This window comes from Dromaius novaehollandiae, chromosome 7 (genome assembly GCF_036370855.1).
Source record: "Dromaius novaehollandiae isolate bDroNov1 chromosome 7, bDroNov1.hap1, whole genome shotgun sequence".
In the NCBI taxonomy this organism is placed as follows: Eukaryota; Metazoa; Chordata; class Aves; order Casuariiformes; family Dromaiidae; genus Dromaius; species Dromaius novaehollandiae.
Window position 1 is genome coordinate 14,657,522 of NC_088104.1, and position 20,852 is coordinate 14,678,373.

Sequence of the window (20,852 nt, forward strand, 5' to 3'; positions counted from 1 at the left end):
GCCCAACTTCCAGGGCCTTGGATTTCAGCTGAAGAGGCTTCTACCTATTACCTATTTGTTAATACCTATTTTTTAAGAATGTAGCCTGTTCTCATTTACGAAGACTGGATCACATTATGTCAAACACAGCTTCAGACTGAAGGCAGGCGTATTTGCCACTGATTTCAAAGGGAATTCACTGAACTCACGGATAACAAGGTTGAACCATCCGGTAGCCATGACGCTGCACCACCTTGCTGAGGAAGGCAGGCTGACCAAGGGAATAAAGATAGGAGAGAAATCTGCTAGGAAATGAAATAGGAATGGTGAGCAGTGAATTTGACAATACACGTGTGGTTAGAGGAGGTGAGGAAGCTATAAAATATTCAAAAAAAAATTTGGTCTGGGACAAAGTTCTGAGCAGCAGGTTCTCGACACAGCTGCAACAAAATATTTCTAGAGGTTTCCTGAAATGTAGCCCTTTAATCCAAATGTCTGGATTTAAGGGGGGGTGTGGGCAGTTACACTTCAATTTGAATTGTAGCTAGAACCCATCATTAGTTGTATCAGCTTGCTTTTTCAACACTTTCCAGGTCTCAGGGTCGGACCTTAAGTTTGCCAAGTCAACAGAAGTCCTTCTGTCAGCTTCAACTGCATGTGGTCAGACCTCCAGGAGGAAGAATTTATCTCTGAAGATCAATGAAATCAGTATAGAAATAAATCTATAGCTGACAATTTCTATAAGCATTTGTCCAAATTCTTATTTTTTGATTAGTAAAGAGGACATATTTTTACGCAAAAAATATTTCCCTGATGCCAGCTAATTTAAAAATAAATGTTCGTCAAAATGAGTTTTGACGTGTTTTTCCTGGAAGTACTTTCTACATGATTTTTTATCTCTTCTAGCAGATTAGGGAGTGATCTAGACAGCAAGTTACATTCTTCCATAGCAGGTGAACCAGGAACTTACTCTAAATTACTGACAGGTATGCGGAACACTCTTCCATATCTCCTTTTAGGCTCCCCTGGTGTTAAACAGCTGAGCTTGAGAGACCCTTAACTGACAAAGATACAAATAAGCAGATGCTTACATATATAGATGGCAAAAAAAAAAAAAAAAAAAAAAAAAAAGCAGAGTACAGCAGCTGAACTCTGAGACAAGGCTTTCTGCAATGACTAATATGAATACAGTCTAATGCGACAGTTCACCATCTGCACCCACACTCAGTGCGGAAAGTAACCAAGTTTCTCCAGATGTTACACACTGCAAAAAAAGCACACCCAGTTTTCAGTCTTTTTTTTTATTTATTTAAACTGTACACAAATGTAAAATACTTCAACAGCAAATCTAAGTGAAAATTGTTTGGTTTAAATTATTATGGAACAGAACCTAAAAGGAACTTTATTAAATAAACATAAAAATTGGATTTAAAGGATGCACATATTGTAATGTATTCTACAATAGTCATTTTTTCACTCTACGTTCCATGTGCGTATGGTATAGAAAAGACACTGAATAGAACAAACAGAATCCATTTTGTACCCTGAAATAATTGGTAGGCCTCGTGAGGGATTGCTCAGTATGACTACATGATATATGATGGCTTTGCCATCTCATAAAAATTATAACTAATATGTTGGCCTCTTTGGTTCCAAAATTTATGTATAATACATTTAACTGTATTCATTTTTTGCTGCTATAAAAATAACATTTTTTTCAAATGGCAGTTTTTTGACTAATCATGCAACTAAATCAGTGCAAACATTAAAAGCAATCATTCGCTTTAAAAAAGAAGCAAAAGATTTAATTTCAAGTATAAAAAAATATAAAAAAGTCATATCATAAGTCCAGTTTTGTCTAGTATGGGTCAACACTTTAAATTGCATAGCTCATGCGGCACCTGTTTACCTAGATAGTGAGCAAAGATAAGTGCACTATCAAGTACCACTTTTCAAGGCATTGAAATTTGCAAGTGCTATTATACGTGCATTCAAGCAGTTTGCAAGTGCTATGCTGTATCATTATTTTCTGATCTTTATGGCCATCCTTGACACCTCCTGGTAAGGAAATTGAAAGCACTCTCCTCTCTCCTCCTTTCCAAGACTTGTTAAAATGTTCCTCGCCTGTTATTAAATGCACTGCATTTTTCAGAATGTCTCCACTGTATTACTGTCATTCCTCTTTAGGGTTCATTGGTTTAGTCGTGGTAGCGTTTGTTTGTTTGTTTTTCCCCACGTGACGTGTCCTTGCTGAGTCCCCTGTTGAAGAACACAGATTGCAACTTTGATTTTTTGTTCTTAGAACAGTGAGAGATGCTAACGGTCAACACAGTCCAGATACGGTATCAAATCCCCTTTTCCGAGACACAACAGGTATAGCCGTCCACGGCTTTCTAGTGGTCAGTTAAAGCATCAAATAATGCCAGCCCAGCTTGTGCCTTCGCAACAGTCTGACGTTAGAAATACAGCAGTTGCTTATGTATCTGTCTCCTTTCCTCTCTCTCACTCTCGCTCTCTCTGGTGTTATCACATGATTCCTTACTGGAAGTGCGGTATGAAGATGTGGGTATCTGTGATGTTTATATTTAGATAAATTTAAATTAAGAGGAAGTGATCACCTACAAAGGCAGGTGTTCTGCAGCTTCCCATTAGACCTAAGAGGTGACAGTCTTCTTCTTCTTGCCTTTTTTTTTTTTTTAATTTCTAAGTTTGGTCATTTTGACACCTGCGTGCAAGAATATGTTGTGTTCTCTTAGTTTGTGCTTTTGCCTGAGCAAAGGGAGCTCATTTCGGTCTGACTTCACTAGCAGGTGGGGAAACAGCTGCTGAGCCATTCACTTGTACTGGCAGGCATTTAGTTACATTGTCACTGGTCACTGACTTCCTCCTACTTACATCCCTTTTTCAAGCTGTCGTGTGCGTGTCTGTGTGTCTGTGTGTGTGTGTATATGAGCACGTGTTTGTCTGTGTGTGTGTGTGTGTGTGTGTGTGCACGTGCACATTGTGTGTGTGTTTGTGTCTTTAAGATATTTCATAGCATTAACTTATAAGTGGTAGAATATATAAGTGTCCAAGATCCACAAACTGCCACTGTCCTGACACCAAAGTGAAATGATTTTTTTTTTTTTAAGTCAAACTTTTCCACAGTGACTTTTCAACACTGATGCCTGGATACACAGCGAAACTTCCTCCAATACCATCTAGTACGGGAATGTTTTCTCTCTCTCTCCCCCCCAAAAAACACACCTTAAATCAAGCACAACCACATTCTTCCACAATCATATTGGGAACGTCCCTTTTCACAATGTTGTATTCATCATCAAAGTACAGCATTGACATTGTGCTAAGTTTGGTTGGAATGCAACAGGAGTTCACGGTGCCCGGGTTCAGCCCCCGCATTCGGTACTGATTCACTACCGCGGTGTGAAAAGAGGAAGCTGACCCTGGGACTCCGGCCAAGTAGGCCGGGCAGCTCCCTTCACAGTAATTCCCATAGTAACCTGATGGTGCTATGATCCAGTCATTCCACCCAATGAGTCTAAAGTCAATGTAAAACTGTTGCCTGCAACATAGATTGGTCCTGCCATCACACTCCAGACCTCTTTTCCGGATCCTGTGTTTGTTATCAGCTAAACGGGCTTGCACCACTAAAAAAGGCCGGTGGGATTCCTCCCCGGGGTCCACATAAATTGGCAGCACTGAATACTCTTCACAGCCCTCACATTGAACATCCAAGTTCAGTCTCCTTTCTCCTTTCTCAAACAGAGCCTGGATCGCCTCTGTCATGGGAAAAGTGTGCCAACCACTTCTTTTGAGATCAACTTTCTTTTCAACCACATTCCACTTGTTGCTAGTGTCCGGGTCTTGGAAATAGACTTTGACTCTTACTTTTCGCCTGCTGCCTTTCTCTAAGACATATGGAAGCAGCTTCAAGTAAAGCCACAGGCTGGCTTGAACGACAAACAAGTTCTGGTTCCCTTCATTCGAGATGAAGAAATAGAGGCGGACTCTAGATGAGGCCAGATCGTCTGCAAGATAAGGAGAGATCAGCAAGATTAAGTCAAAAAGAAAACGTATCTTTTGTGCAATTCTGGATTCAGAAACAACACTAGAACGCAGCTGATCAAAAGAGCTAAAAGACTGTATCAGCCAGAAGGCATGCACTGAATCAGATATCCAGAATTTGTAATAGAAATGAATTGAAAGGGGACTTCCCACAGTAACGTTCATAATCGGGCTATAGTTGAATGTGTCAGATCTACAGAAACCAGTAAAGGCTCTCCAGAATACTAGATTTTTCCAGTCAGATAGCTTTAAAGACGTTACAACGGTACCTTGAAAAGACCAGCATTTGTACTTTCCTATCTTGTCAGTTTAAGAACAGTTTTAACTTTCGGATATTTTCACAGGAAAAGCCTCTTTAGTAACCACCGAAACGTCAACGCCAAACAACGGATTTTGTTTCGATTTTCACATATTCTTGTCTCAGTTTAGCAGAGAGGATTCACAAGATCGAGGGGAAAAAAAACATTCAATAACGAGCCTGCTTGTGCAACAGATCAAGCTATCCCCCACTTCAGCTGATAGAATAGCTGCTACTAATAATTTCAACCTTTGCATTTTCTCCTGTAAAGATAAACTCACATACGAGGCGAACAAATGAAGCAGTTGCTGTCATCGTAATATCATTACTGGCTGTTCTCAATATACTTTCAATAACACCAGAATTAAATGAGTGAATTATCACAGTAAACCAAATGTCACCAAATGTCTGACATAACGCATTATTTGTAAACAAAAGAGTCTGCTGCATGAAATATTTCAGAAATACCAGTGTCCTTGCTGGAATTTTGTACCGTAAGTCCTAACTAAATTTGGCGTAGGTGATAAATGTGCAAGCTGGCCTTTCCAACGGAGGCTGTAATTCTGGCGCTTGAATCAAACCCTCCCGATCGTTACTTAAAATTATTGCAGGAAAGGCATTTTCTCATCTGCCCTTATCTGTTTGACTTCTTTCTGAACAGAGCCAAACGTGGATTGTTCTTCCTTTTCTTTTCCTAAGAATCTTTATTATTTTTATCAACCTCTGAATGGGATTTTTTGCATAGTCAGTGTCCTCATTTGTTACTCTAGATGCTGTTCAAATATGCCTCTGGGGCCCATTTGGTACCTTGTAATATTTCAGGGATGAAAATTTTCACTGTGTCTGTCTATGTTTTACATAAAGTAGATATGGAAGCGTTACAAAAGCAAGCAATTAATTGAATACCAAATGGAACTACAAGGCTACCACAGATCTCATAACAACGGCCTATTAAAACATAATAAAACCAAAAATGCATGCTCAGAGAACCTCCCGTACGTTAGTAAATACACAACTTCTTTATAAACTGTGATGACAGCAACAGAAAAAGAACAGTGCAGTGCTGTTGCACCAATACACGTTACTTGTGTTGTACGAGAACGTGTGCCCATAAATTTTGGATGCGAATATAACAAGCATATGTATAATGCAACAGACCCCATAGATACTGTAAATGTATATGCTTTGGGTGGGAGGGTAGATAAAGAAGATGAGTGGGCAGCATAGAGAATAGAGAGATTTATTTTGTGGACAAATGATATATAGATGCCACGGGAAGACAGACAGAGAAAGGAATGAACGGAGCGATAGACTGATGAAGGAAAGGAGAGATGGGCAGAGAGACAAGAGGGAACAAATTTGCAGAGTGATGGCATTGCGGCCAGATGTGCAAAGTTCACAGACACAGCGGTTGCTGCATGAACGGCTGGGAAGCCGGGCTGAAGGGAGCCCCTTGACATGTAACTGCAATGGCCGGATCGGACAGAGATGGCCGATACTGCGGAGGGACGGATGGCACAGTTTGTAAATGGATGGCTGGACAGAGAGGGGATAGACGCGCCGTGGGTAGGAAGCTGCACGCAGTGGACAGACAGGCAAGGCCAACACTGCAAACAAAAGCTAAATAAACGGGAAATGAACAGAAAGGGAGGAAAGGCGAAGGGAAGTCTCAACAGACGGACGCATGCGAGGAACCAGATGAACGTGCAGGGCAGACAGACGAGGCGAGGGATGCAGGAGATGGAGTGGGACAGGCGGAGGAGGGACAGCGGGATGCACAGGGCCCGGAGGCAAGCGGCGGGTGCAGCCGGCAGCGTTGCAGGGGGGAGGCAGGGGCAAGGAGGCCGGGGGACAGCGGGGGTTGCAGGGTGCAGCCGGGCACAGGGTGGCACACAGGGAGGACGGAAAGGGGCAGGCAGGGCCAGGGCGAGGTGGTGCGGGGCAGAAGGGAGAGCAGGAGAGGTGGGGGACAGGCGGACAAGCCCAGGAGCCAGGTGCCCACAGCGGGCAGGGGGACAGGCAGCGGGAAGAGGCAGGGACGTGCAAGGGAATGGCCGGAGGTCGGGCAGGGAGACAGGCAGAGTGCGCAGGCAGGATTCGCTGGGGGACAGGCAGGGTCGGCAGGACGATGGACAGGGAAAGGGGACAGGCAAGGCAGGCAGGGGGTCAGGCAGGGTGACTGCCAGGGTTCGGGCAGGAGGATGGACAGGCAGGGGGAGAGGCAGCGCAGACAGGGGACAGGCAGGAAAGGCAGGGGACGGGCAGGACGGGCAGAAGACAGGCTGGGGACAGGCAGGACGGGCAGGGGACGGGCAGGGGACGGGCAGCGGACGGGCTGGAGACGGGCAGGGGATGAGCAGGACAGGCTGGGGAGGGGCAGGAGGGGCAGGGAGCGGGGCAGGGCGGCGCCCACCTGTCTCGGCGAAGCTGATGATCTCGGAGACGGGGTCGTGGGCCGGGGGCCCGGCGCTCGCCTGCCCGTCCAGGCTGGGGATCTCCACGCGGCCGTCCTCCCGCACCTTGCCGGCGTGCAGCTTGCGCAGCGCCGTGACCATGGCCGCCTTGGGCACGGCGTGCGTGATGTTGGGCCGGTCCCGCATCTGCAGCCGGCTGAGGATGTGCCTCTTCACCGCCTCCAGGAAATCCCCGTCCACCTTGCCCGGCTCCTCGGGCCGCCGGAAGCCGCAGGAGGTGCATGTGTCCTGCGGGGAGCCGCCGGCGGGCGCCGGCGGGGTCGGGGTGGCCGCGGCGCCCAGCAGCAGCAGCCCGCAGGCCAGCAGCGCGGCCAGCACCCCCCGGCGAGCCGCCCCGTCCATGGCGGAGGAGCGGGGCGCCGAGCTGGGGGCCGCCGCGACGCGCCGCAGGGAGCCCGTCTGCAGGCAGCGCCGCTCCGTGCGCTCCGCGGCGCGGAGGGGGCGGTGGCAGCCCAGCCGGGGGCCGCAGCCGCTGCGCGGCGGGGGGAGCCGGGCCGCGGCGAGGGGGCGCCCGGCGAGCGGTGCGCGCCGCCGGCGAGGCGGCGGGGGGAGGCTGCCCGCGCAGGCACCGCGGCCGAGCCGGGGGGGCGGCGGGCTGGCCGCGGCGAGCCCGGGGGAGGGGGCGGCAGCAGGTGAGGGGGCGGCCGCAGCGCCCGCGGGAAGGGCGGGGGCGGCGGCGCGGAGCCGCGAGGCGGCGAGGGGAGCCGGGCGGGCGGGCGGGAGGCAGGAGGCGCCGCCGCGCTGCCCCGGGAGCCCCGCGCCGCTTCACAGGGGCATCCCCGAGCGCCGCCGCTGCTGCTCCATCGCTCGCTGCGCCGGCGTCCGGGCGGGCCGAGAGCCGCTCCTCAGTCCGGCGTCATGGAGGGGGCTCGCGGAGATAAACGGAGCAGATTTATACACAATCCAATTTATAGCCGGGGGGGGGGGGGGGAGAAGCGCTGCCGGTGCCCCCCCGCCCACTCCGCCCCCGCACGACAACAGTCCGCCGGCCGTGGGTGCGGGTCGGCTCCGCTGCGCTGCGGCGCGGTCGCTCCCCTCAGCGCCTGCTGCTTCTCAGCGCGCGATCAAAGTTGACCTGGAGCATAATTTGGGCGGGCGCGGAGGAGGTACGCGGCCAGCGGATCCACGGGGATCTTCTCCCCGCGCCGGGCCGCTCTTACAGATACGCGTTTTCTCGGCGTCAGCGCGGAGGGTCCGGAGTCCGGCGCGGACGCTGCGGCGCGGTCCCGGGCGCGGCGCCGCCGCGGGCAGCGGCTCCGCGGAGCGCGCAGTCGGCGCGGTCGCGGCGATCCCGGGAGTAGCTGCACGGATCCACTCGGTCAGACCAGCTCTTCTGCTCGCTCCCTCGCTCGCTCCTTTTAAACAAAATCTCCCTTGTTGGTGCTTTGGGGTTTATTATTATTATTATTGTTTTAAGTGTGATTTTTGTTGTTGTTGTTGCTGCTGCTGCTGCTGCTGCTGCTCCAGTTAATCTGTCTCTCTCTCCCTCTCTCTTTCCGCCTCTTTTTGATCTTTCGCTCGCCTTGTGCTGGCTTGAACGCGGTGTTGTGTTTTGTTTTGTTTTGTTTTAACGCGTCTGATGTTCCCTCTCGGATCCGCAGTGGAAGGTCTCGGGGAAGCGGCTCGCTCCTCGCTTATCTTCCTCTGATCTCCTCCTGCTAATTTTCCCCCCCTGCAAAATCACGACATTGTGGCACTTTCTACTGAAACTTTTATACAGGAGTTAAAACCACGTGGGAACTCCAACCTATAACAGAGACGCCATGGGCTCCTCACTATTTAGGAGATTAAGTTAAGTCTTTTGCCCCCTGGGCTATTACAGTAACTTCCTGATGTGGAAATATTAACTATGCTGTTTCTTTAACTCCCCCCGTCCCCTCCCTCCCTCCCTCGCGGTTCCTCAAACACACCCACCGCGCAGCGCGCACCGAGCGCGGCTCCCCGCCCGGCGCGGCCGCCTGCGAGCACTTGCGAGAAGAAGTCGTTAGAAAGTTACCGTCGGGCTGGCTTCGCGACGGGGCGGGCGGTGGTTTGTTCGCTCGAGCGGGCCGGGTGCCGCGCGCTGCGCTTGCCGCGGGGCCGGAGGGGCGCGGAGGCGGGCGGGCGGGCGGGGGGGGCCGGGGCGCTCCGCGCGGGGGCTGCCGCGGCGGCGGCCCGCAGCGCACATAGCGGGAGCGGCGCGCTGGCCGCGGCGCGCAGCGGGGTGTGCTGCCGGGGCGCGGGGCGGGCAGGGCTGCGCGGCGCCCCGCAGCGCCGGCGGGGGCGGCTGCCCCGCGCCGAGACTGGGAGCGCCCGCCCGCTCCGCGCCGGCCCCGCTCCGCGCCGCAGCGCCCTCGCACCGGCGGCACGGCGCAGGCACGCCGCGGCCGGTCTCCCCCGCCGCTCCCCGGCGCCGTCCCCTTCCCCCGGCGCTCCCCGGCGCCGTCCCCTTCCCCCGGCGCGGCCGCGGAGCCGCTGCGCGCTGCCCCGCGGCCCGGCGCGCCGCCGCCGCCGGGGAAGCCTGGGCGAAGGGCGCCCCCTCTGGGCCGCGCGGCGAGCGGGCGGCGGCGAAGCGGGTCGGGCGCCGCGGGGCGCTCCGCGGCCGCGGAGGCCGAGCGGGCGCCGCGCCGGAGCCCCCGGAGCCGCTGCGGCTCCACGGCCGCGCTCCGGCGCGGGCGGGGGCAAAGGCGGAGCGGCGCCGCTCGGGAGCGCCCCTGCGCCGCGGGGCGCCCGCGCTGCCGCGGCGGCGGTGTGCGGGGCCGGGTCAGGCTTGCTGCGCCGCGGAGGTGGGGGAGACCCGTCCTTGCCGAGAAGGTGGGAGATGCACGCGGACATCTGCGCTCCGAATTAAGCAAACGGGCAGCTTTGGGCTGAGTCTCCCCCGGCCCAGGTGTGCGCTCAGACGACCGAGCTGCTGTTCTAACTACATGGCGCTCTGCAACCAACAAAAATCTAGTTTACGCACTGAAAGCAAATCTCAAAAACGTCATCTTTTTTTTCATTGCGCCGAATCCTGGTTTTCATGGGGCAGAACCAGGACACACACGTTTTCCGCATGACACCAAGGAAGCCCCTTAAACTTTTGCTATGCACTTCAGTTTTTAAAAGAAGAATAAAGCTTACGTACCTCTCAACTGCACACACATGTAGTGGTGAGCTCTGTTAGTTGTCACTAATACAAGCAAGACGTGCATAAAGGGACTCAGCTGGAGGATCAGGTTCTTATTGTGATTTAAGAATCTAAAGGACAAATGCTATTCCATGTTTTCCTATTTTTTTCCTCTTTCTTGTTCTGTACTACGGAAGTGAAGACAAACATTTAATGCTGTTGTTCAAAATCACATTACAATCCCAATCTGATTGTTCATGTTGGTTTTAATACAAACACAATCTAATTTCATATACAGCACTGTAAATCAAAAGTAAATCCTCGGTCTCACCAGAGCTACCCTGATGTGAGATCAGAATTAAATACAGTATTTCCTCCCTGCCATTAACAGGTTTCGAATGGGAAGCCTGGAATGTAAAAAAAAGAAATAATGCTAAAAATCCAATCACTCTGACATCCTGTAGGCTAATAAGAGCACGTGAATGCAACAAGCTTAGTACTTCACAGTAATTAATTTGACAGCAAAGAGCTAACAAGAAAACAACAGGCAGAGCAGTGATGATTGGTTCACAGAGGTCACTGTCAAACAAGAAGTAGGTGCAAACACAGTCCTTCTCCCCTCGAAAACAACCACTATCATTGCCCCAGTGAAAATGAAATGCCGAAGAGGCAGAAATCATGTCTTCAGTGGAGATAATGAAACTGGGAAGGTATTTCTGAGCAAGGTACAGGTGGGGTTTTTTTTAATATAGTAATTTTTAATTGTCCCTGATAGTCACTGCACAGCACATTCAGCCTTTTTTATTATTATTAATATTAGCCAAGGACTTTTGCATATTCACATATTGGGAGGTTTATCTTATGTAGCAATTACTAGCAAACTACTATGCCAGTAAACACTATTGTTATTTCAAGTCTGTCCAACACAGAATCGTGAAGGCAGTTCTCAAACAATGGACTTTCTCTGGCTTTCCCCCTAGAGGAGAACTAAATCAAACCTTAGGTTCTTTCAGGCAGAAAACCCTACGGGGAAAGCAAACAGGGTTAATAGAAAGAAATGTGCCATTTGATTTCTAATCTTGCTCGGAGAGCATGGCCTATTGATTGAGTCATAAGGCTCTGTTAATTTTAAGTTCTCCTCAGCTTGCAGTTCTTTCCCTTGGGCATAAACTTGTTGCTTACACATAGTAGCTGAATTATCAGGGATATGGGAGCTTCACACTCCCCCTGCGCTGCTCTCCTCCCCTCCTCCCCTTTATTCTATTTGTTCTGCGCTCATCTGCGTGAGGATACATTTTCACACACACCTTCTCAAACCGGCTGCTATTCATCTGATTCAGGGTCATGCTTTTCCATACATTAAATGCAGGGGAAGACTGGGAAGGAAAGGGCTGGGATTTGTGCTTAATGGGCAAGCATACATTTAGCTAGGAAGCCCTGCTGTGAGAAGGTACAATATTGGAGGGTATTTTCTGTAGAAACGTCAAGTCTCATGACTGGAATCTGATGCTTATTAAAGCTACTAGTATAATGAAATCATTATGAACTTAGATCCTCAGCCAGTATAAGTGGGCAGGTTTCTGAGCCATCAGACTGCTACAACTCTTTCCTATAACCTAGATATTTGCTTATGCACATTTTTCTCTGGAGGCGGCAGATGTAGAAGTCACATTTTACGAAGGCCAGTCAGTGCGGCTCTTCACCTTCCTGAGTCAGTAGGAAGCTCTAAAAACTGAACAGGGGAGCAATGGCACAAGCCAGCTCCCTCACCAGTCTGTATTTTCACAATGCCCTCAGTGGAACCGTAACGATGTACATGAGCTGAGGATCTGGCCCCCCGCATATTCCTAAAGCACCTCTATCAGCAGCTCTGTCAGGTAACCTTACTAATCCCTTTGAGGAAGGATTTTTCTTTGCTGTATTGATGGCTGTACTGAATAAAGCTTCATATATAAGAGGCCCAGGCTGCACTACAAATGCTTCCCCTTTAATACCAGCAAATGCAAGTTCTACTAGCACAAGCATCTTTTTTCTGCAAGCATCTCCCAAATAAAATAGGCTATACTGGCAAAAGCACTTTTTTTTTTTGCTTGTATAGCTGCATCTACACGGGATTTTTGCAAGTAGTGGAATGCAATCTGTTTTAAGTGGCACTTCAGAACAGCACTGCTATCCCACAGAAGTTTCAAGGCTAGACCTTGAAGTATATACTTCTGCCCTGTATCTGAAAGAGCTTTTTACAAAGGTAGCCATTATCATCTCACTTTAAAGACAGAGAAGCAGAGACAGGCGGTTGCAGGGACAGGCTAGGGGTTCTGTACTCTATCTGGAATTTTTATTCATGCCATTCTTGCGCTTCAGATGAAATTATGTATCCATAATCAGACTGATTCCTTACTATGCAAATACTTAAAAAACAACTGCAAACATAGTGGTTGTTTCAAGAGCACCTTAATTCTGTAGAAGGAAGTCATGTTGACAATCTTGCAGGCAAATGCCATTCTGAATGACCTGGACATTTTCTGAACGGGCAAGGGTAGACTCAACTCATGAAAAAACAGTAAGAAGTTAATTTGGCTCCTTTGCTCCTGGCCTGTGCTTCTCTAATAGAAAACTGTTAATAGATTTGTTGTCTCTGAAAACAGGGACCTACTCTGAACACTACTTGGATAAAAGGGAACATCAACCAGAAACAAAGGAGATGAACAAATGGGAACTTTTTCTGTAAAGTAGGTGCAATGAGAGTCTGGAAGATGGGTCAAGGAGAAATGCCAAGCGGGGTAGGTGTTTAGAGCCCTCAGCAGGTTTTGAAGGACACCTGTTGAATCCCAGCTCCTTGCACAAGTGTCAGGCAGGAAGGGTACATGGGGGGAGGCAAGAGTGTAAGAGTTCAGGGGTATACTCACAGCCTGTGGCTCCCATTCCTGCTGCACACACCTTAAGGCAGCTGCAGTCCCACTCTATCTGGCTCTCTCAGCTCAGCTACCTGGTGGTGCCTCATGGGCATCATGCTGGCCAACAGACAGCCACCAGTCCTCTTCAGCAACCCCTTCACTCTCCAGGAAGGTTTGAATCCAAGCTCCCAAGCTCACTGTGGGAAACAAAATGCAGGTGGATCCCATGCGTTGCGAGTGATACAGTCAGGTACCTCATCTCAGTGAGGTCGCTGCATAACGCAGTGCCCCCTTTGGCAAAGGGACTAAGTTCAGGGATCTGCTTCAATTCCTGCAGTAGAAGGACTCAGGTGGATACCCTGCATGATATTCAAAAGGTAGCCACTGCTCAGGGTTCTCCTGTTCGAGTTGAGGTCCCAGAACTGCTCTTGCTCTCTTCGCACAGTCTGTCCTCTGCAGCCCAAAGCAGTAGTCTTATAACCAGGTGGTGACTTCCACTGAAGTTGCTTGTATTGACCTAAATAGGTTGGGGCGGATGAGGACACACAGACAACATGAAAAAGCTGTACTGGTTGCCCAACAAAGAAGTGTCTGCTTTGTGGTGAGCACTTTTAACATATAAGCACTTTCAACGTACTGTTAAAGAACATGATTTTCATGTTTGTATAAGTTCACACCAAAAGCTTTGCAAAGTAGCAGTGAATAAAAATAAAATCTGCATTTAAGTGGTAAACAAAATAGTTAAAACTTGGCTGTTTGTAATTTGAACACTATGTACTGAGGCAACGCATTTAAAAATCACCTGGTGTATTGCATTCTTTCATCCAGCAGTGATACATGTAACAGATAAGGAAAGCGAACACTGAGATGGAGCGGTGTTAAAATTAGCTGTCCTAAGAAAATTAGTGATTTCAGGGAGTGAAGAGGAGGTGGAGAGCTTTCCCTCCGGTTTTAAATGGAGCTCAGAGGCAAAAAAAATGGCTGGCATCTTTGCAGTGCCATGGGGAATATGGGTTACTGAAGCTCAAGTCATTGCCTGGTGGACAAGCAGTAGCATTTGATAAGGAGTTGAACAGAAGCCACGTTCTCTTTTCTACAAGCATAGTTCGGAAGAAGTATCTGCACCTATTACTGTAGGCCAGGTTGCAACCAAATAACCTGTGCCCAGGCCTGAGTTTCATTCTCTGTGCTCCATTTTCACTAGCTGTAAGTTGAGGATAAGTTGCTTTGAAATCAAATAGGGGGGAAGTAGTGTGCAGGAATTGTTCCTCGTCACACAGAGATTGCCACCAACAGCATGGCCTTGCCGCTGCAAGCCACACATGTATAGCAAAAGTAATTTCAAGTCTATTTCATACTTAAATTGCCCCGTTTTGTTTTCCAGGTGCCTTCCGTTATATTAAACCCAAACTACCATGCAGTTTGGCTATTTGCACAAGAACATTCAGAATGAATTTTTTAAAGATTATCATGATATAGTCTGCTGATGCACTCACCGCTGGAGACAGGAGCAGAGCAAGGGACCTGAGTGCATGTTTCTTGGTTGGGAGAGCTTGTTTTAACGGCACCAAAGTCAGCCAGTTCCACCAGGCAGGATCCTCCCCTGGGGTAAAGCAGCAGCACTCCACCGCAGTTGTGAAGCTCTATCGATTTATCCCAGCTAAAGAGTTGGCCCAAATGATTTACAGTCATTTGCCTGATGTTATTTTGTTACTGCAGGCCTCTAGCAAGTATGTTCAGCCTTCACGCATGCTACATTCACATTAGCCACAAGCAAGCTTCTCTGTTACCACCTATCACTGATGTTCCACTACTGCTAAATCATTAAGAGGGTTTATTGATAAAATGTTCTGAAACGTCTTTTGCCCTGCTCAATATTTATAAGCCCAAACAATCTGTCCCCTCACGAGGGGAACTTAAATATGCTATGGAGTTAAAACAAAATGGATTGCAGACTTGGGTGACTTGGGTGCTAGTACATGTCATTTCTTCAAAAACACCTCAAAAAGCGCTGAGTCAGGCTGTCCGTTTTACCGAGATGTTCCTCAAAGCTGTTCTAAGAATGTGGGAGTCTTTCAACCCCCAATTTACAAATGGGTCTTCTTGCTCTGTTATTTCCCTTACCATTATCTCTCAGAAATGGGCTAAGGATAAAGAGAACCTAAGATACTTCTAAGATGAGGCAAAACCCTGAAACTTTTCCACAGCCGTTCACCATTTCTGAGTCTCACCCCTAACATTTATTGCTGTGGTTTAGGTCCTTACTGCAACATTATTAAGAATAAATCATAGTATGTTGAAATATCACTGTGAAATACACTGGTACTATTGTATGAGAGTAAGAAAACAAACCACTGCAAGACAGCAAGAACAGGAGCACATGGATCATATTAAGCAGACACTGGACTACCAAAGTTACACAGGTACTGAAATATTAGGAGGGTGTAGAGCTAAAACAGGGGAGTGTGTTGTTCTAGGTTTTTTTTGCTTAAAAGATGAGAGAGAGGGCCTAGGGGAGGGGAACACATGAAAAAGAAAAGGATGAACCTTTTCTTGGCTACTCCAAATGGGGTTTTCCTCTGCTTAAATGCTGAAGGACAGAAAGATTTTAAATTAAAATCTTAATAAATACAGCCCTGAGGCTAGTAACATTATTACATCCAAGATGATTACAGCAACCAAGCCACAAAAGAAATATATATATATATATATATATTTATTTCAAACATAATAAGCCTCAGCGTTTAGCTAGGAGAAGGCTAGGCACCTGACTGAATTCCAAAGTAGTGAATTTTCCATTCCGCTGTGCCGAAAGGATAAACCAACACTGCACATATTTTGCAGGGTTTGGTTTCATTTCTGTACAATATAGCATTATTACTGCTTATGCTTAAAAAAAGAATATGTATATCTATTAATTACAGTGGCTCAGATCATGTGCATGAGGGTTGGCAGAAAAGAATCCCAAGTTTGCAATATGCAATAGGAGATAAAGATAATTAGTTTGCTTCATTGTGAAAGAGCAGCCTATGTCTTCCAGCTTGCTTGAGTGAATGAGGTGTGTTCTCCTTGTGATATTTACCTTTTTCAGTTGATTCTCATCTGAAGACAACATATCACAACTTACTTGTTTGTGTGGTCTTTTTTTAACTATGGGAATATTTTAATAAAGGATACAGGGAAAATACAAGGATACAAAGAAAAGGATACAAGCTGATAAAGATGATTAAATCATAGAGCGACTGTGGAGTGGGTCATGAAGTGTTATAATCCCAACTCCCCTCTGCTTTCTGCCTCAATGTGTTAATGCATCACACTTTAGTACAGTGACACTTTCAGCCCTAGGTGGAAATTCACACATGATGAAGAGGTGGAGGAGGATTTCCAGATGGTCAGACCTCAGGGAGTGCGAAAAGGTGGGGGGAGGAAGGGAGAAACTGCTGAAAGGAATCGGACTTTGGTCACATCAGTAATTTCCAGCTGAAAATGGAATATTAAAAAAAAAAAAAAAAAAAAGAATGATCCCATACCAGAGCCAGGTGCATTCAGGTTTGGATGTTATGCATGACAAATCCTCACCATTGCTGGTTGGGAAAGATCCCTTGGAAATTTTGGTTTATTTGCGTGCAACAGTGAAAGGTGTGAGCTTCATTTCCTTGGCCAAATTTCAACATGGGTACTAAAGCATCCCAACACAGATCCAATTAGTTGTTTTATTCTGCACAACTCCTCTTTACTAGAGGTTATTATAGAGTGGTACTTGCTTTGAATCGTGCATAAACCTTCCCTCCAGCAGAGGCTGTATTTGGCTGCTGGATGTCCTATGGAGCCCTCTTCTGCAGGACCACATCTCCAAGAGCAGCAAAGAGCACTGAGACAGAGAAAGCACAGGCCTGAGGCCAGTGAGTTCCCATCACACCCCAAACCAGGCCCCACTTTTCCTTTGGGGGAGTATAAGGCAGCAGCTGCTATCACACAGCTGGACTTCTCTAAGAAGACCTCACTTACTGTGGCCTTCTGAGGGGAACTGGGAGGTAGTCACAGTCCAGAGATCAAGGGGTCTGGTCCTTCAGGACGAGAGGTGCTATGGCTGTATAAAGAATTAGCAATAGATGGCACTTTGCACAGTCACAGCTCTTTCCAGCTGTCAGGGTCAGAGGAGCTTTAAGATAATCAGGTACTAAAGCACCATAGTACCCCTACAGTGCAAAAAACAAACAAATCAACCACCACACTCCAAAAAACAAAAGGAAAGTATTATCCTCACCCCTTCACAGGTGAGTGACAACACAGAGTAGGGTAGAGCTGAAGAGCAGAACATACAAGAGACACCGAGGACCCGCCCTTCAAAAGCACAATGTGTACAGTGCCTGTCCCCCATGGAAATCCATGAATGTTGGACCTTCAGTCTCCTGGGAGCTTTAAGGATGTGTCTACATGGCTCAAAGTATCATTTCCTGAGAGACTGGAAGCACTACAGCTCTGTTAGATGACACTACCAAGGCAAAACTCCTGCTTCTTGGTGGGGCTAATACAACCATGCAGAATGTTATCCTAACATGGTGACACAAGTCCGAGCAGGGTTGTTCAGAGCTAGCTTGGCTCCGTATTGCACTGCGTGGAGGGATGGTCCACGCCAACAAGTGCCTCTGCTTCCTCAACAAATACAACTGAATGAGGCCAACACAATCTCTACTTACATTGGGCCACCTAAATAGATATCTTCCTATAATGACATAAATAGTCAGCATTAGATATGATGGCTTAGACTGCATTTCTAAGAGCTTCATTGCATTTCTAAGGTGCTCCCTGGGTCAGAGCATTTTCCCTACCACTAAATGGACACTAAAGATGCCAATGGTATGGTAGGCATAACAGAAATGAGTGTTTTGTTGAATATTATCAGTATGACCCCATGCTATTTACCTGTATTTTTACAATAGCAACAAAATAAATTGACCAGAGAATGATCAACCACTTGGACAAATCTCATGAGAAGTGAGGTTGCCATACACAATTCCTGCTTTGGGTAAATGTTTGTCAAATGTCAACTCCCTGTCACTTCCAGTACTAACCACAGTGTGTGCATAGATCAGGAAAAAGCTCAAGGACACAGAAGATACTGCTTTCCCTTATTCAACTCCAATTGCAGTTTTAGCTCCAAGCACAATTTTAAATCTGTAAAATCATTGCTTCTAATTGGTGCTGAACAGCTCTACCCATGAACTGACTTTATACTTTAAAATTACTTTGCAGCAAAAGACAAAGGAATATCAGGCACCTAATGCAGTAGTGATTTCCATGATATTCAAGATACCCAGGTTCCTGCCACTTGCTTTAGCAGCAGGCCAGAAGCCTCCGAGCTTTGTATGGCCTGCAGCACCCGTCTCAGAGCTAAGTCTCTTGCAATGACTGAGTGAACATCTCTCTGACTTTCTTCCCTACAGGGCTCAGTACAGTAGGTGCTTTCAGTCTGCCCACGTTCTAGATCAGGTGCCCAAAACATGCAGCAGTAAATATATTCTTTTCTTCTCTTTTCCCAAAAGAGCTCAAGGTGGGTGGAGGCGATGGTAGTAGGCTATTCTTATTCACACCCTTTATTTAGTCTGTAGTCCACCGGTTCATGAAAGAAGAGCTGGCTCAGTCCCCCTCTCTGTCTTACAGGAGTCCCAGGAAGCATGAAAGGTGAGTCAGGTTATGGGGTGATGCTAGGACAGGAGCTCTACAAGCCTCCAGTTGAAGCGGTGAAGGGAACATGATCCCGTAGCTCTGTTGGGGGCCTGTTCTCCTGAGAGACGCAAGGCTAGGTCTCCCCACTAACCAAAGAATCTGAAAACAGCTAATTCGCATTAAAACAGCTTTGGCAGGGCAGTGACAGTCCCCTTCCCTGGCACAGAGCATAACCTGGTAAGCTCACTCATGTGGGAGAGGAGACATACAGATTCCCTACGGCAGAAGGGCATCGAGCCACGTGAAATTCCCCATGTTCTGCGCTAGCTTTGCAAGCACAGTGTACACAAAACAACGCAGCACTGCCAACCACGCTGCCTTTCCCTTGCAAGAGCAGACCAACACTCTGTTCCTGGAAGAAAGCCAAGAGAAAGTCTAAATTGTGAAGCCAAAGGGACCTGAAGCCCCTGAGCAAGGTAGGTTTAAGAGGCTGGTTCCCTAGCACTTGTTCAGGCAGTGAAGCAGCTTTTTGTTTTTGGGGGCTGCCATTTTGAGGTGGTGAACGGCACAGGAAACGTCGCTACGTAACGCAAAGCGGTTGGGTTTGTTGTGGCTGCTGAGAACGGGCATTGCAATACGCCACAGTGGTACCCAAGTCTTTTTGTGTCTCTTTTCTTAACGCTGGAAGAAACACAAACTCCTCCACACCAGAACATCACCGCTGTTGCCGTATTAGTATTCCACAAAGCAGTAGCAGATGGAGTGGCCCCAGCACCCAAGTCACAGCACGATAAATGCAGTGCAGGTTCAAATCTGCCCAAAGCGTGGGCATGGAAGGAGGTGCAGAGAGATCAGGAGTTAGGTTACTCAGTGTTGCCAAGTAACCCTCTCCCCTCTCTAAGGGACAGGGCACATACAAACGTGCAGGACTGAGCCTGCAGCAAAACTGGTCGCACTGTAACTTCAATTTTCTGTCTAGGTATTAGGGCTGAAGTTAACTGTTAAAGGACCAAAAAGAATACAGATGTAAGCAAGTGTGGACTTAGACAAGACAAACATTTAACTATATGTATTAAGCCTTGAACATAAAGTGATAGATAACAGTAGATGGAGACAGTCCTTACAGCAGACATGGAACAGCTGAATGGATCGAAAAGTAAATGGAGTGAAGTGGAGTATTTGCCCGTAACAGAACTGCAGCTATGAACCATCGCAGGCCTGCAGCAAGGAAGAGGTAAACAGGTCACTGTCCTCCTTGCCTTCTGAAGGCAGAGGGAGGGTTTCAAGAGCAGCCACAGACCCAGAGCAAGACCACCACCTCCTGTTGCCACCCTCAGCAGCACTCCAGCTCAGACCCGCCAGGCACCTAAAACAGCTCAGAATTGCCCTGGCACCAAAAGACTCTTCCACATGAGAACAGAGCCACAGTGCTTGAACTTTTGGGGAAAATGATCACTTGGACACTTTACCCCCTTGGCCAGCCCAGACACATGGAGCAGACAGCTGGGAAGTTTCATTATTTAGCAGAGGTCTGGCAACCGACTGCAGATCACGAGGTATGGTTTCACTACCCAGACTCATGCATACCACAGAACAGTGTGAGGAACAGGCCAACCTGCGGCACAGCACACTTCATCTTCTTGCAGTGGACTTCTAAGCTTTATAAGTTACCTTCTGGTTTTGGGCTCCTGACATAAAAACACCTGGGAAAGGCCTTCCCAGCTCAGCTCCTTTAATTGGGAGCCAAAATTAACAACCTCACTAAGTCTTCTTTTCTACCTTCACCTCTTTAGTTAGCTCTCAAAACAAGAAGAGCCCACAAAGGAGCCTGTGACTAATGCAAAAGAGAGACTGCAGGCAGAACAGGGAAGCAGCGGCAGCTCCCGCCTGCGTCACTCACTCCAGCCTTGCGCAGGTGAGCACGCTGCCTAGAAGGAAAGAGTTACCAGAGAGGTGTGGCTGCTTGGAAAGGGGCCTGGATCCTGCGAGAGCTTTTTACCTTTAGCTTCCTTAGCTTTTCCGGAGCTAGGAACAGGCTGCAAGTCCATTTTAATTTTTATGTTCAGGATAGATCCCACTGACGTGCTCCTCACAAAGTCCCGCCAGGCTTGAAAGATGGACAGACAGAAGGAAAAAAGACAGAAAGCAAACAAAACAAAGCATGCATCCCTTTGTCACAGACTTGCATTTCAAATACTCCAAACCTATTTAATACCTTTGACTTTACTAGATTTTTGTCTCATGGTGAAGACTATTCCCCTGGAACCTATATCACCATCTCTTTCCAAAAAAGAACAAAAGATAAGTTTTAACTTGGTGTTGATGCAATATTCACCCCACCCAAAACAGTGTAACCAACTCTGAAAGCTCATGTAAAAAACATG

The 20,852-nt window shown here is 47.9% G+C and overlaps 1 protein-coding gene across 1 annotated transcript; it reads right to left on the reverse strand.

Moving 5' to 3' along the window:
- Positions 1-1,264: 1,264 nt before the first annotated feature.
- On the reverse strand, positions 1,265-9,411 carry INHBB (inhibin subunit beta B). The gene is made up of 3 exons (XM_064514720.1): positions 8,813-9,411; positions 6,756-8,488; positions 1,265-4,007 (listed from the first exon to the last, which is right to left on the reverse strand). Exons 2-3 carry the CDS (start codon positions 7,156-7,158, stop codon positions 3,232-3,234), a joined length of 1,179 nt encoding a protein of 392 aa, XP_064370790.1. The 5' UTR covers positions 7,159-8,488; positions 8,813-9,411; the 3' UTR covers positions 1,265-3,231.
- Positions 9,412-20,852: the final 11,441 nt, after the last annotated feature.

Bases quoted from the DNA above. Each gene is read 5' to 3' on its own strand.
- INHBB (XM_064514720.1), bottom strand. From the start codon at position 7,158: ATGGACGGGGCGGCTCGCCGGGGGGTGCTGGCCGCGCTGCTGGCCTGC. The intron at 4,008-6,755 runs GTGGGCGCCGCC...CTTATCTTGCAG, and splicing joins CATCAGCTTCGCCGAGACAG to ACGATCTGGCCTCATCTAGA.